This window comes from Ailuropoda melanoleuca, chromosome 2 (assembly GCF_002007445.2).
Source record: "Ailuropoda melanoleuca isolate Jingjing chromosome 2, ASM200744v2, whole genome shotgun sequence".
Taxonomy (NCBI): Eukaryota; Metazoa; Chordata; class Mammalia; order Carnivora; family Ursidae; genus Ailuropoda; species Ailuropoda melanoleuca.
This window is the reverse complement of record NC_048219.1, coordinates 162621503-162636286: the sequence shown is the minus strand read 5'-3', so window position 1 is coordinate 162636286 and position 14784 is coordinate 162621503. Positions and strand designations below refer to the sequence as shown.

Genomic DNA, 14784 nt, shown 5'->3' with positions numbered 1-14784 from the left:
AATATTACCTTGATCCCCAAACCAGGCAAAGACCCCATCAAAAAGGAGAATTACAGACTGATTTCCCTAATGAATATGGACGCCAAAATCCTCAATAAGATCCTGGCTAATAGAATCCAACAGTACATTAAAAGGATTATCCATCATGACCAAGTGGGATTCATCCCTGGGATGCAAGGGTGGTTCAACATTCGCAAATCAATCAGTGTCATAGATTTTATCCAGAAGGAAAAATTTAAAAATCATATGATTCTCTCAATAGATGCAGAAAAAGCATTTGACAAAATACAGCATCCTTTCCTGATTAAAACCCTTCAGAGTGTAGGGATAGACAGGGCATTCCTCAATCTCATAAAAACCATCTATGAAAAGCCTACAGCAAATATCATTCTCAATGGGGAAAAGCTGAAAGCTTTTCCCTTAAGATCAGGAACACGACAAGGATGCCCACTCTCGCCACTATTATTCAACTTAGTACTAGAAGTCCTTGCAACAGCAATCAGACAACAAAAAGGGATAAAAGGTATCCAAATCGGCAAAGAAGTAGTCAAACTCTCTTTGCAGATGATGTGATACTCTATATGGAAAACCCAAAAGAATCCACTCCCAAACTATTAGAAGTTATAGAGCAATTCAGTAATGTGGCGGAATACAAAATCNAATACAAAATCAATGCTCAGAAACCAGTTGCATTTCTATACACGAATAATGAGACTGAAGAAAGAGAAATTAGGGAATCCATCCCATTTACAAGAGCACCAAAAACCATACGTTACCTTGGAATTAACTTAACCAGAGACGTAAAGGGGCTTCAGAGGGGAGGGGAGTGGGGGAATGGGATAGACTGGTGATGGGTAGTAAGGAGGGCACGTATTGCATGGCGCACTGGGTGTTATATGCAACTAATGAATCATCGAACTTTACATCAAAAACCAGGGATGTATTGTATGGTGACTAACACAATATAATAAAACAACATTAAAAAAAGAAAGATTTAAGGAATAGGGAAGAGTTGAAGTGCTAAGCGAAATAAGTCAATCAGAGAAAGACAATTATCACATGATCTCATTCATATGGGGAATTTAAAAAACAAAACAAGAGGGTCATGGGGAAGAGAGGAAAAAAATAAAACAAAATTATATCAGAGAGGGAAACAAACCATAAAAGACTTTTAGTCACAGGAAACTGAGGGTTGATGGAGGGGGGGCAATGGGTGGGATGCGGTTACTGGGTGATGGATATTAAGGAGGGCACGTGATGTAATGAGCACTGGGTATTATATAAGACTAATGAATCACTGACCTCTACCTCTGAAACCAACAATACATTATATGTTAATTAATTGAATTTAAATAAAAAATTAAAAAATAAAAATAAAAAAGTTAAATGTACATTTTATTTAACTCCAATATATAATAGCTATTCATGAAAATATTTGATATTAAGGATAATATTTAACTACTTGCCAGGCCATAAGGAATTTCTTCTAATTAAAGCACCAATTGGACTTGAATGAAAAGCACAGCTATTTACCTATTACATCTTCCCCTTTAGAAAGACACTGTGATTCAAAAGTAAATCAGAGAAGGATTTGCCTTCTTAGCACTATCTTCTAGCTCAGAGACCCATAATGTACACTTACACTAAAAATCGGCACTTATCTTTACTTTACAGAAACATTCTACTACTCTCTTCTTCCTAACCATTTCCTCATTTCAGTATCATTAATACTTCTTATAAAGCAATTTAGAAACTAAAATTCTCACACATTCAGCAAGTCCTCAGAGTAGAGGACAACAAATGTAAAGCACTGCGTTCTAGAGGACAGAGCCAGGAAAAGTTTGTGCTTTGCATCTCTGGACATACAGGAGGATAAAAATTTTTGTGCACTATACATAGTCAAACTATAGATAGTCTCAGATTCTGCAGAATAAATTATTTTAGTCAATAGAGAACTTGGCAGCAGGAGCAAAAAAGCTCACTGAGCTAAGCACTAGATATTGCATTGGTTCTGTGTGTATCAAGCCTCTTTCCTACTATAAACATAAGAGGGGATGGGGACAGTAAGAGGAACCAAGAACTCATGAATCTTAGAATTGTCATGGAGAGAGAGATCTCCCAATGATAAACTAAATAGAAAAGTATACACTGTATAGGTCCCATGAAAATATTTTTCCATATGGCACTACATTGAAGGCAAAGATAAATAGTATATATATGGATATATGTATTAAGAACATACATATAAGAGGAAATTAAATAAACTTGTAAAAACACATCCCATGTTTCCAGTAATTACAGACTGAAAAACAGGAAAGATGAAATGTTTGCTGGCCTGTGTAAGAAGACACTGTATGAAACTACTGATATGATGGGAAAAATTAAATTGGTCCTTGCTGTAAAGGACCAATAGTTACTACATAAAATCAAATCCTTGATATAGAAAGAATTTTTAAAAATTCTCCCAGAATACAGAAGAAGGTAATGTGAAAAATAAAATGATGAAAGATAAAATGCTGCACTAGAGAGAAGAGAGACAAGGACAAGTCCAACCAAAAAAAAAAAAAAGAGTAATTATCAAAAAGAATACAGAAAAAAATTGAACAAAAAGAATGAGCAGAAATTTTAATAGTAAAACAAAAACACCCTTCATTTGTTTTGAATTTACAAGTCAAATTGGATTCACCATCCTTCAAGCAAAATTAATGAGAGGCAATCCATGTATAAGTATTCTGGTAAATATCCATTGCCCTCCTTTAAACATCCTGGTCCTTTTAACTTTGGTTCAACCATTTATTTTTTTTCAACCATGTATTCTTAAATAATTTTAGACTTAAAGTTGCAAAAAATAACACATAGTATCCCTTAGCCCACCTTCTCCTAATTTTAACAATTTATATAATCATAGAACAATGAGGAAAAACAAAAATTAGCATTGGTACAATACTATTAACTAAACCAAACCCTATTTAAATGTCACAAGTTTTTCCACAAATGTTCTTTTTCTGTTCCAGGATCTAACCCAAGACCCCATATTATATTAATTTGTGATCTCTCCTTACTCTCCTCCAATCTGAAATTTACAGTCTTTCCTTGTCTTTCATGACTTTGACACTTTTAAAGTGTACTGGTCAATTATTTTGTAGATTATCCAACAATATGAGTTTGGTATTTTCTCTTGATTAAAAAGAAGTTATACAGGGGCTCCTACCTGGCTCATTTGGTAGAGCATGTGACTCTTGATCATGGGGTTGTGATTTCAAGCCCCACTTTGGGTGTAGAGATTACTTTTAAAAAAGTAAAATCTCGGCAGGTTCCATGCTCAGTGGGGAGTCTGCTTGAGGATTCTCTGTCTCCCTCTCCCTCTGTCCCTCCCCCAGCTCTTTCTCTCTCTCAAATAAATAAAACTTAAAAAAAAGAAAAGATCTCAACTAATGTCTTAGGTAGATGGCTCTCTAATGGAAGTTCTCTGAATCTGGTATGTACTCAGCTATGCCTAATTTGACAGACATAGGCAAACATACAGCTGCAAAAAGTTAAATAAGCTTTATGGAAAAAAAAATTTTTTTGAAGATTTTGTTTATTTGAGAGAGATTGCAGGAGAGAGAGCACAAACGGAGGGGGGCAGAGGGAAAGGGGCAGAGGGAGAAGGAGAAGTGGACTCCCCACTGAGCGAGGAGGCTGATGCAGGGCTTAATCCCAGGACCCTGGGATCGTGGTCTGGGCCAAAGGCAGGCACTTGGCTAACTGGGCCACCCAGGCACCATGGAAGATTTTTCTTATTAGAAATAAATGCTGGGGGGCACCTGGGTGGCTCAGTCGGTTGGGTATCTGCCTTTGGCTCAGGTTGCTGTCCCGGGGTCCTGGGATCAAGCCCTGCATCAGCCTCCCTGCTCAGCGGGAAGCCTGCTTCTTCCTCTCCCACTCCCCCTGCTTATGTTCTCACTCTGTCTCTCTGTCAAATACATAAATAAAATCTTAAAAAATAATAATAAAATCTTAAAAAAAAAAGAAGTCATGCATTTAGGGCAAGAATATCACAGACGTGGTGTGACCTTTTCAGTGTATCATTTCAAGAGATACAAGGTGCCAGTATATCTGATTGCTGGTAATATTAACCTTGATCACTTTAAACCTGAAAAGTAAATTTGCCTAAGTAGCAGACCTAATAAGTGGCAGATCCAGGATTCTAACCTAAGTATGCTTTCTACCAAGAGAAAAACTTAGCTGGTCATCTGAAATCCCTAACAGTAAAGTTCATTGACAAACCTATCCGGGCACAAAGAACTCCCATTAGGATTTTAAAGCTTCCCTCTTAAATATGGATACGCAATCATCTTAGAAGAAAGCCTCCAGAATGACAGACCACAACAAACAGAAAGAAACATATAATACGGGGGACAGAAGAAAATATCAAAGTTACTATAATTAATATCCTCTTAGAGATAAAACTAATGAGAAGTGGTCCATGCATAGACATCCTGGCATGTTTTCTCAAACATATTAGTCCTTTTAACTTTTTTCCAAATTACTTCAGCTTTATTTCAAGTTATTATGAAGTAATTTCAGATTTACAGAAAAGTTGTAGAAATAATACAGTTTCTGTATATCCTTCACCCTACTGTTCTTTGACTAGAGGGCACTGGTACAGGGAATGAACATTAATACGATCCTCTTAATTAAACTATATACCTTACTCAAATTGTACTAGTTTTTCCATTAATGTGATAGCTGAAATAAATTAAATGTAAAAGGGTTAAACATTATAGGCAAAAGCTTTTGAAAAAATAGAACGAAAAAAGACAGAGGTGAATAATAATAGAAAAAAAGATAAAATTAGAAGATTAATCCAAAAATTTTTTTTAAAGATTAGAAGATTATTCCAAGAAGTCAAATATTAATTCCAGAAAAAGAAATGGTTTGGAGGAAAGTAGCAAAAGTTAACACAATAAAATTCCCTAGGAAGTTAAAGACAAGGGTCTCTAGATTAAAAGGGCCTCCAATTACTTGGCATAATTACTGCAAAAAACTCACAGTAAGACACATTATTATGAAATTTCAGAAAGGTAGGGATAAAAAAGAACCCTAAAGCAAGAAAATAGATCACATACAAAGAATCAGCAACACTGGAAGCTAGAAAACAATGGAGAAAAGCTTTAAAAATATTTAATGAAAATTTTAATCTAGGATTCTATAATAGACAAGTGTAAATGGAAAAAAATATGTTTTCACACAGTAGAGTCTCAAAAAATTTACTTCACATGCATCCTTTCTCAGGATGCTGCTAAATGTGTATTTCACCAAAACAAGAAAATAAACTAGGAAAAGATATGGGATGAAAAAAAATCCCAGAAAACAAAAAAACAGGCATCTAACACAGGGCAAAGGCTATGGGAATTGCAAGGATGACAACAAAAAGAAGTCTCAGGATGATGGCTGTTTAGCTGATTTAGAGAGCAATCAGTTCTGAATTAGAGCAAGATTCAGGACTGTTCTCTGCAGGAGAAGTAATTTTTATTTGTGTAGAAAGGTGTTCAAAAAAGAAAACGGAATTATAATACACCAGATGGCTCATTAGTGAACAGTATTAAGCATAATAATTAAAATAATTAACATAAATGTAAGCAAAACTTATGCTATAAAGAGGATGGGCAAGGAAATAAAAGAGATATAAAAGAGTTAAAATCCTTATCTCCCATAAAAAAGTCATTAGATGATGAAATGTTCTGTTAATAAAGACAGAAATATAGAAATAAATGTTAGAAGAAACAAGTCAAACAAATGAACGTGGCCACCTGTGAAAAAGTGAAGTGAAATAGGAGTGGAGTGGCAGGCGAGAAGGGGTGTGTTGAAGCCCTTTTTTCCTTACCCTTTAACCACTACTATTCAATTTTTAAAACTAGGTATATCAGTATTTTAATAAAGATAAAAATTAACTTCAAAAGTGCAATGAACACCAGATTGTTTCTAGCCAAGATATATCAGGCAAATGTGAACAATATCAGGGAAAAAACCCAGGATGACATTAATAAGAAAGTAAATTTCAAAGTAAAAAGCATTAAACAAGACAGAGAAGTCCAGTTTATTGTGATAAAAAGTCAAATCTAATATGAATAAGCAAGTCTAATAATATAACATCAAAAATATAAAGTAGGGGCACTTGGCTGGCTTGGTCAGAGGAGCGTGCCCCTTTTGATCTAGGGGTCGTGAACTTGAGCCCCACATGGGGTGTAGAGATTATGTAAATAAAACTTTAAAAAATAAAATAGAGGAGGCACCTGGGTGGCTCAGTCAGTTGTCTGACTCTTTTTTTTTTTTTTAATATTTTATTTATTTATTGACAGAGATAGAGACAGCCAGCGAGAGAGGGAACACAAGCAGGGGGAGTGGGAGAGAAAGAAGCAGGCTCACAGCACAGGAACCTGACGTGGGGCTCGATCCCACAACGCCGGGATCACGCCCTGAGCCGAAGGCAGACGCCCAACCGCTGTGCCACCCAGGTGCCCCAGTTGTCTGACTCTTGATTTCGGCTCAGATCAAGATCTCAGGGTTGTGAGATCAAGCCCTGCATTGGGCTATACAGTCAGCAGGGTCTGCTCAATATTCTCTTTTTTCCTCTCCCTCCACCCCTTCTCCCAGCTCTCGCTCGCTTGCTCTCTAAAAATAAATAAATAAGTCTCTTTAAAAATTAATTTAATTAAATGAAAAGGTCAGTCTAATAATGTAACATCAAAAGTATAAAGGGCACCTGGCTGGCTTATTTGGAAGAATGTGCAACTCTTGATCTCAGGGTTGTAAATTCGAGCGCCATCTTGGGTATAGAGATTACTTAATAAAAATAAGAAACGTAAAATATATACATTAAGTAAAAACTGCTAGAAAAACCAAGAGAAAGAAACACAGCTGTGATAGAAGACTTCAATATCATAATCATAACTCAGATTCAAATAAATAAGACCTAAAAACACCATATATGAATAATACACATGAATTTTGTGCCTTGCAAAGAGAAAGCTGATTCTTTTCTAACATTTACATAAGTTGATAATATTTTAGTCACAAAGTAAATGTAAATTCAATAAAGTATACTGGCTATTTTCACTGACTATAATGAGTTACGTGTATGAAAGGAGAGCAGTGCAAGGCAAAAGTATTGAGAGACTGACCCCTAGTAGGCAAGGTTGCCTACTGAAATGGCAACAAAGAGTTGTTATAGCCTAGATGATGATGCCTAAGGGCTCTATGTCCTGGTCATGACAACCCCCACTCCTCAAACCACAGCATGAGGTAGGACCACTCTCCATTCCTCTACTTTTTTTCCACCTATCTAAATATTACCAACCATCTTAGCTGATGATACCCTCAGGAGAAAATTTTCTCAAGGCAAAAACCACAAAACATCTGAGAACAACAACACAATAAGTAATGTGTGAAAGAAATAGCAATGAACTATAATTGATATATAACATATTAGTTTCAGGTGTACAACATATGTATATATTATGAAATTATCATCACAGTAAGTCTAGTTGACATCCAAAACCTCACATACTTACAATTTTTTTCTTACAATAAGAACTCTTAAGATCTGGGGCGCCTCGGTGGCACGGCGGTTAAGCGTCTGCCTTCGGCTCAGGGCGTGATCCCGGCGTTATGGGATCGAGCCCCACGTCAGGCTCCTCTGCTATGAGCCTGCTTCTTCCTCTCCCACTCCCCCTGCTTGTGTTCCCTCTCTCGCTGGCTGTCTCTATCTCTGTTGAATAAATAAATAAAATCTTTAAAAAAAAAAAAAAGAACTCTTAAGATCTACTCTCTTAGCAACTTTCAAATATGCAATACAGTATTATTATAGTCACCATGCTGTACATTAGTAGTCACTGAGAAATGTCTTCTATATATATTACCAAAGCAGTAATTTTTGCTTACTTTTCCATTATTCAGACTTAAGATTCTATCAATTTGAGTTAGTTTTCTCCACACAACTAAGTGAGATGTAATATACTGAAATTTCTTAGATATTCACTTAGCCATTCTTTCTTGAGTACTTTAGACTTTAGTCACACCTTTCATGAAACAGTGTTAAGAGCATGTATCTGTTATCTTTAAAACTTCAGAATGAATAATTAGTGACAGATTTTGAAGTATTTGTACATTGCAAAACACCTTATCTTCCTTCATTCTTTCTGCAGTGAAATGTTCTTAACCTAAACTCTATTAGCTCTTCACTGAAAGGGTGAAAAGTCCTCCTATTTCATCTTGTAAACCTTTAAGGAAGAGACCCTTATATCATTCAGGAAATTTTAACCAAGGTTTATTTAAAACCCTCCTCTCTCAACTTTAAAAATTGGCCAAAACAATTTTTACTTGAAAAATATTTATAGGATATATCTTGTTTTATACTGTCAATTTTGTCTTTTTCATATACACCATTTTATATCATTTCATAATGCTTATACTACCTGGAGGTTACCTCAACTCCTTTATTTTCATTTTCTATCTTGACTTTTGGTACTTTTTTTCCCATTCTTGAATGCTCTTTAAGAGCATTTGACTCCCTCTTTAAAAAGAAGGGAGTCAAAATCAAATCAGTTTGTTTATCTTTCTAATCTGACAAAGATTTAATTGAAGATTAAATTGAAACTACATCTAAAATAAAAAACTTTAATTATGGCTTAAGATTATTCCTTACTGTCTGACTCATAGTACTATGTACTGTCAAATATGACAGAATCTAAACAAATTATGGGCCGTAAGTTAATCAATAAATCACATAAGTAAGTTGTCCTTTGCATAGACACGTCAATATGGACTCTACCATATGACAAGCCTTAAGTAACAACTCATTCTCAGTAGTACAATTTATCAAGCATTTATTGAACATTACATTTGAAAAACAGTATTTGAAGTACTGTAAATATAATTAGTAAAATTTCACCCTCAAGACTATATTCAGTTCTGTTCATGCCCTCAGCCCATAATTTTTTCTGAACTTTGTTACTTGTAATGTTACATTAAAAAAATTTTCATGTGTGAACATTTAGTGGACTCAAAGGTACCACTTCTGTATGTTTAAGTGTAAAATTATTAATGGGGAACAAGACAAGGATGTCCCACTTCACTTCTCCATTTCAACATTGTACTGAAAATCCTAGCAAATGAAATAAGACAAGAAAAGGAAACAAAAGTATACAGATTGGGAAGGAAGAAATAAAACTGCCTTTGTTTGCAGATGACATGATCATCTATGTAGAAAATTCAGAAGAACTGACCAAAAAACTCCTGGAAGTAATAAGCAATTATAACAAGGCTGCAGGATACAAGGTTAATTATGCAAAATTCAATTGCTTTTCTGCTTACAGCAATGAATTAAAAAATTAAATACTTAAGTGTAAATCTAAGAAAATATGTACAAGATCAGATGAGAAAAATTACAAAACTCTGATGAAAGAAATCAAAGAACCAGATAAATGAAGAGCTATTCCATGTGCATGAATAGGAAGATGCCATATTGTAAAGACGTTAGTTCTTCCCAACTTTAGCTACAGGTTCACCACAACCCCAGCCAAAATCTGAGCAAGTTATTTTGTGGATTTTAAAGTTTATATGAAAAGGCAAAAGACCCAGAATAACCAACACAATATTAAAGGAAAGAACAAAATCAGAGAGTCTGATACTACTCAACTTCAAGACACTATAAAGCTATAGTAATCAAAACAATGTGGTATTAGTAAAATAACAGACAAATAAATCAATGTAACAGAATAGAGAGTCCAGAAATAGACCCATATATATTCAGCTGATCTTTGACAGAGGAGTAAATGCAATACAATGGAGAAAAGATAAATCTTTTCAACAAATGATGCTGAAACAACCAGATATCCACATACAAAAAGTGAATCTAGACACAGATGTTACACTTCTCACAAAAATTAATTCAAAGTCGATCACAGATCTAAATGTAAAACACAAAACTGTAAAACTCCTAGAAGATAACATAGGGGAAAATCTAAATGACCATGAGTTTGACAATGACTTTTTAGATACAACACCAAAGGCATGATTCATGAGAGAAATAACTGATAAGTTGGGCTTCATTAAAATTAAAAACTTCAACTCTGTGAAAGACAGTTTCAAGAGAATGAAAGACAAGCCACAGATTGAGAGAAAACAAAAATATCTGATAAAGAAATGTTATCCAAAATATACAGAGAATTCTTAAAGTTGAGCAATTAGAAAATGAACAAACTGATTTAAAAAACGGGGCTATGGCCTTAAAAGACACCTCACCAAAGATATACAAATGGAAAATAAGCATATGAAAAGATACTTAACATAAGTATGCCAATAGGGAATTGCAAATTAAAATGAGATACCACTACACACCTATACAATGTCGAAAATACAAAGCATTGACAATACCAAATGCTGACAGGAATGCGGAGCAACAGTAACTCTCATTCATTGCTGGTAGAAATGGTACAGCCAGTGTGGAAGACAGTTTGGCAGTTCATTATGAAACTAACCGTACTCTTACCATAGAATCTAACTGCACTCTCAGCTATTCACCCTAGTGAGTTGAAAACTTACGTCCATGGGGGATCTGGATGGCTCAGTCGGTTAAGCATCTGCCTTTAGCTCAGGTCATGATCTCGGGGTCCTAGGATCGAGCCCCACATAGGGCTCTCTGCTGAGCAGGGAGCCTGCTTCTCCCTCTCCCTCTGCCTTCTGTTATACCTGCTTGTGCTCTGTCAAATAAAATCTTAAAAAAAGAAAGAAAGAAAATGTATGTCCACACAAATACCTGCACACAGATGTTTATAACAGCTTTATTCACAACTGTCAAAACTTGGAAGCAACCAAGATGCCCTTCAGTAGGTGAATGGATAAATTATGGTATATCCAAACAATGGAATATTATTTAGCGATAAAAAGAAAGGAGCTATAAAGCCATAAAAGACATGGAGGAACCTTAAATACATATTATTAAGTGAAAGAAGCCAGTCTGAAAACACTACATACTATATAAGTTCAACTATATGACATTTTGAAAAAGGTAAAACAATGGAAACAGTAAAAAAGTGAATGGTTGCTAGGGGGTGAGGGAGGGAGAGAGGAATACAGCACAGAGAATTTTTAGGTCAATGAAACTATTCTACATGATAGTATAATGATGGATACATATGATTATACATTTGTCAAAACCCATAGAATGTATAACACCAAGAGTGAACCCTAATGTAAACTATGGACCTTGGGTAATAATGATGAGTCAGTGTAGGTTCATCAGTTGCAACTGACTGCCAGATGTTAGTGGAGGAGGTTACCCACGTATGGGGTTAGGGAGTCTATGGGAACTCTGTACTTTTCTGACCAATTTTTGCTATGAACTTAAAGCTGTTCTAAAATATTAAGCCTTTTTTTAAAATTATTAAGGTATTTAGGTTCTAATCCATATATTTAATTATTGATTTCCTATATTCAGTAGTATAATTCTCGGATGTGGCTCTCTTTCATTACATTCACTTTGAGTTTTCAGTATCTCTTTCAAAAATATATTTCTTCTTTTACCAACTACTAATCATGGCACTATTCCCTTTGCCCTGGAAACTGTCTTATAAGGGAGTTTTCCTGTTTTCTTCTGCACTTTAATAGTATTTAATAGTGAATCTGGTCTTAGTGCTCTGATTCTCTTCCTAATTTAATCCTAAAAAAACAAACAAAAAACACCCGAATGAGTGGTCACGCCCTCCTCTAACTCAAAATCACGAATACACAATTTTTTTTACATTTTATTTTCAGAATCCATATCTCCTACATGTTAGTTTGCCCATCTTTCTTTTCCCCTAAAATCAAAACATTACCAGTGATTTTTCTGACCTCTTGATGCTACATGGTCTATTTATATTATGTTCCCTTTTCAGCTAACTTTATAAAAATTATATATTTGTCTTTCCATTTCCAAATTACTTTGTTAAGCTCTATTATTGCCTAACCAGATTAATATTTTTTCAAGACTTCTCTATCTTCAGTTTCCATCCTTCAGTCATGTATACAATCTGAGTTTAGGTTTTTTTAATTTGAAGTAATTTTTTCTCTTAATCATTCTCATCAACTGCTATGCACATCTTTCTAAATTCCTTACCATTAAATATTATATTCTCCCCTCAGTATTCCCATACTTACCAACCTAAATTATTCATATACAACTATTTCTAGTTCTTTTCTTTGAGCTATAATGAAGCAAGACTGCTCCTGTTCTCCCTAGACATATGAAATCTTCAAGTAATTCCACTTACATAGAATAGTTTGGCTTCACGTCTCTATGTTTCCTGAGAGTACCAGAGCATATTGCCAATAAGCTGTGAATAGTTGACCAGGCTTGAAGAGCTATATATTACCACAAATTTCATTCATTTACCAGATATTTATTGAGCATCTCCATGTGCTAGCCAGTATTCTAGATACTGAGAATAAAGCAATGAACAATACTGAGTTATATTGGACAGTACTGAACAAGCCAGAGAAATTCAGGTCAGTCTATAGAGTTTAGCAAACCAAATGAGTTTGAACCCCTAGAGTGATGGTGTCCCCAACAGTAACCGCTAACCACATAAGGCTAATTTCAATTTTTAATTAATTAAAATTAAATAAAATTTAAAATTCAGTTCCTCAACCGCAACTAGCCACATTTTAAGTGCTAAATAGTTCCATGTGGCTAGTGGTTACCATATTTGACAGTGTAGATATAGAACTTTTCCATCAACAATTTCTATCAGATAATTCTGCTCTAGAGATACTGGAAAAATATGGAAAATTTTGAGCCTACCTAAAATTAAAAAAATATGTCGTGGGACAGTTTGGTTACTGAAATTAAGAGCTGACTAACACTCAAAGTGCCAAAAGGATAGTAGCAAGTAGGTATTTCTTTGACCCAAACTAATCTTAACACAAAAAAAATCTCAGGATGACACAGATATATGGAATTACTCTATTATATGGCTATCCTACCATTGCCAACTTGAAGAGTACCAACTTGAATGGTATCCTACCATTCCCAACTTGAAAACCCTTTGGGTTCTGAACAACTTTCTAAACAGCCTTCTGCCAAACTCCCCTTTTAAAAGCATGTTTTAAAAACCCACCTAATAATGTTTTCAAAAATAGAAGGAATGTTTTACCTCACTTGTTTCTGTGTTGACCTGTTCCTCATTTTTATATACTAATGATTGTACTGTGACACTAGTTTAGAGATTGTCTAAAATAGATTGTAAGCTCTGAGAGAGGAGGAAGCAGTTCTGGAGCCCTCCTCATCTCTAGTCTCTCATTTCTTAACACTCTAATATAATTATTACACATGTTCTGCAAGTACTGAGTAATGTTCATTGATGTCCTACATTCATCTACCCTAACTTGCTTTTTCTTTCCTGTTCAGTCTTTCTGATCTATATATTTTCTTTCTCTTTACTTAACAGACAGTGTGGAGCATTCATTATTAAGACAATTGGGCAGCTCTAGTCCAGCTCAACTGATTTCTTGTCCAATGATCCTTGTGTGGCCGAGATCCAGCTTCAACGAACCGGCTAGAAGCTGCCCGTTGTGACACTTAGGGTTAGTTAATACCTCGCCATACTTATTTATTCCATTATAAGCTGTCTAAATTTGATGAAATTTGCTTTTTCAGCTGTTCTACAAAACTATTTAGGTAATTGTGGCATGTTGGTTTATGTGTTAATCTAACTGTAGTGACATTATCTACATGTTTTATCCATTCCATAAATAATAACCACATTGGGAATAGTGAGGTGTCTTTCATTATCTCTGCTTTGTGTTATTTCTTTTCCTTTCAATCTTTTAGAAGTAATGTTTAATAGCCTTTGCTATTTATTTTAATATTTAGGATGAGTCCTCTCTAATCGAATTTTTAATACTTTCATGCTTTTTAGTATAAGTACATTTGATCTTAATGATTCAGTTCCACTACTTGCTATTTTGTCATTTAAAATGCTTTTGTCTAAGTTTTTATTTGTTACTGCTACTTCTTATTTAATTTTGCTTCTGCCATGGTTTTCAAAATTGGAGTAATATTTATACTTTTTTATAACATTTTCCAAATATTAGAAAAATTCAACATGATCAGTGTCCTTACCTTTTCATGTGATTAATTTGACTGTATTAAACTTTTTCTCTCGTATTTATGATAATGCTGCAGCCTTCCTATAATATAAGCCATCTGGTACCAAAATTTGTATAATATGGATAACGTAGTAGAATTGTTTTGATAAAAGAATGGCTCACCTTTGACATGATTCCATAACACTGACTGATATTCCACTGTATTTTGGTGTTCTCCAAATGCTTTAATCTTTTGAACTTTTCTTCTTATATGTTACCAATATATTCAATTTAGATGTTATTAATATTTAAAAAGACAAATATTTTCATAAAAAGGCAAAACTATTTCTTACACCAAAGGAAAACTTTAAATTCTCATTCTAAACCCAATTCTTATTATAAAATTGGAAAATAGGTGGGGAGGAAAAGCCATTGTTCAAAAGTTACAGAATAAAGCTTAAGTGTTTTTAATCACTAAAATTTCTGTAATAGTATAAAAAAATCCATTTTACATTCATTTGCCTTTTCTTTTACTACCTAATTTTAGGAGAGAAGAGCAAAATCCACAAATATTGGCACTACCCTAATAAATCTATCTCTCCTCTCCTCTTTTCCATCCCCAAATGTGTACATGTTCAACAGCAGAAGCAGAAATGATAGGACTTAGATCCC

At 34.5% G+C, this 14784-nt stretch overlaps 1 protein-coding gene across 2 annotated transcripts in view; it reads left to right on the top strand.

Annotated features, from left to right (window-relative positions):
- BOLL (boule homolog, RNA binding protein) overlaps positions 1–13965 on the top strand; it is a 47004-nt gene extending 33039 nt beyond the window's left edge. Inside the window, exon 11 of one of the 2 annotated variants that reach the window (XM_034644413.1) lies at positions 13473–13965. In XM_034644413.1, coding sequence (XP_034500304.1) covers positions 13473–13496 — 24 coding nt within the window. In that variant the 3' untranslated portion in view covers positions 13497–13965. The remainder of the gene's footprint in view (positions 1–13472) is intronic. The other variant, XM_034644410.1, reaches the window with a different exon arrangement.
- The last annotated feature ends 819 nt before the right edge of the window (positions 13966–14784 follow it).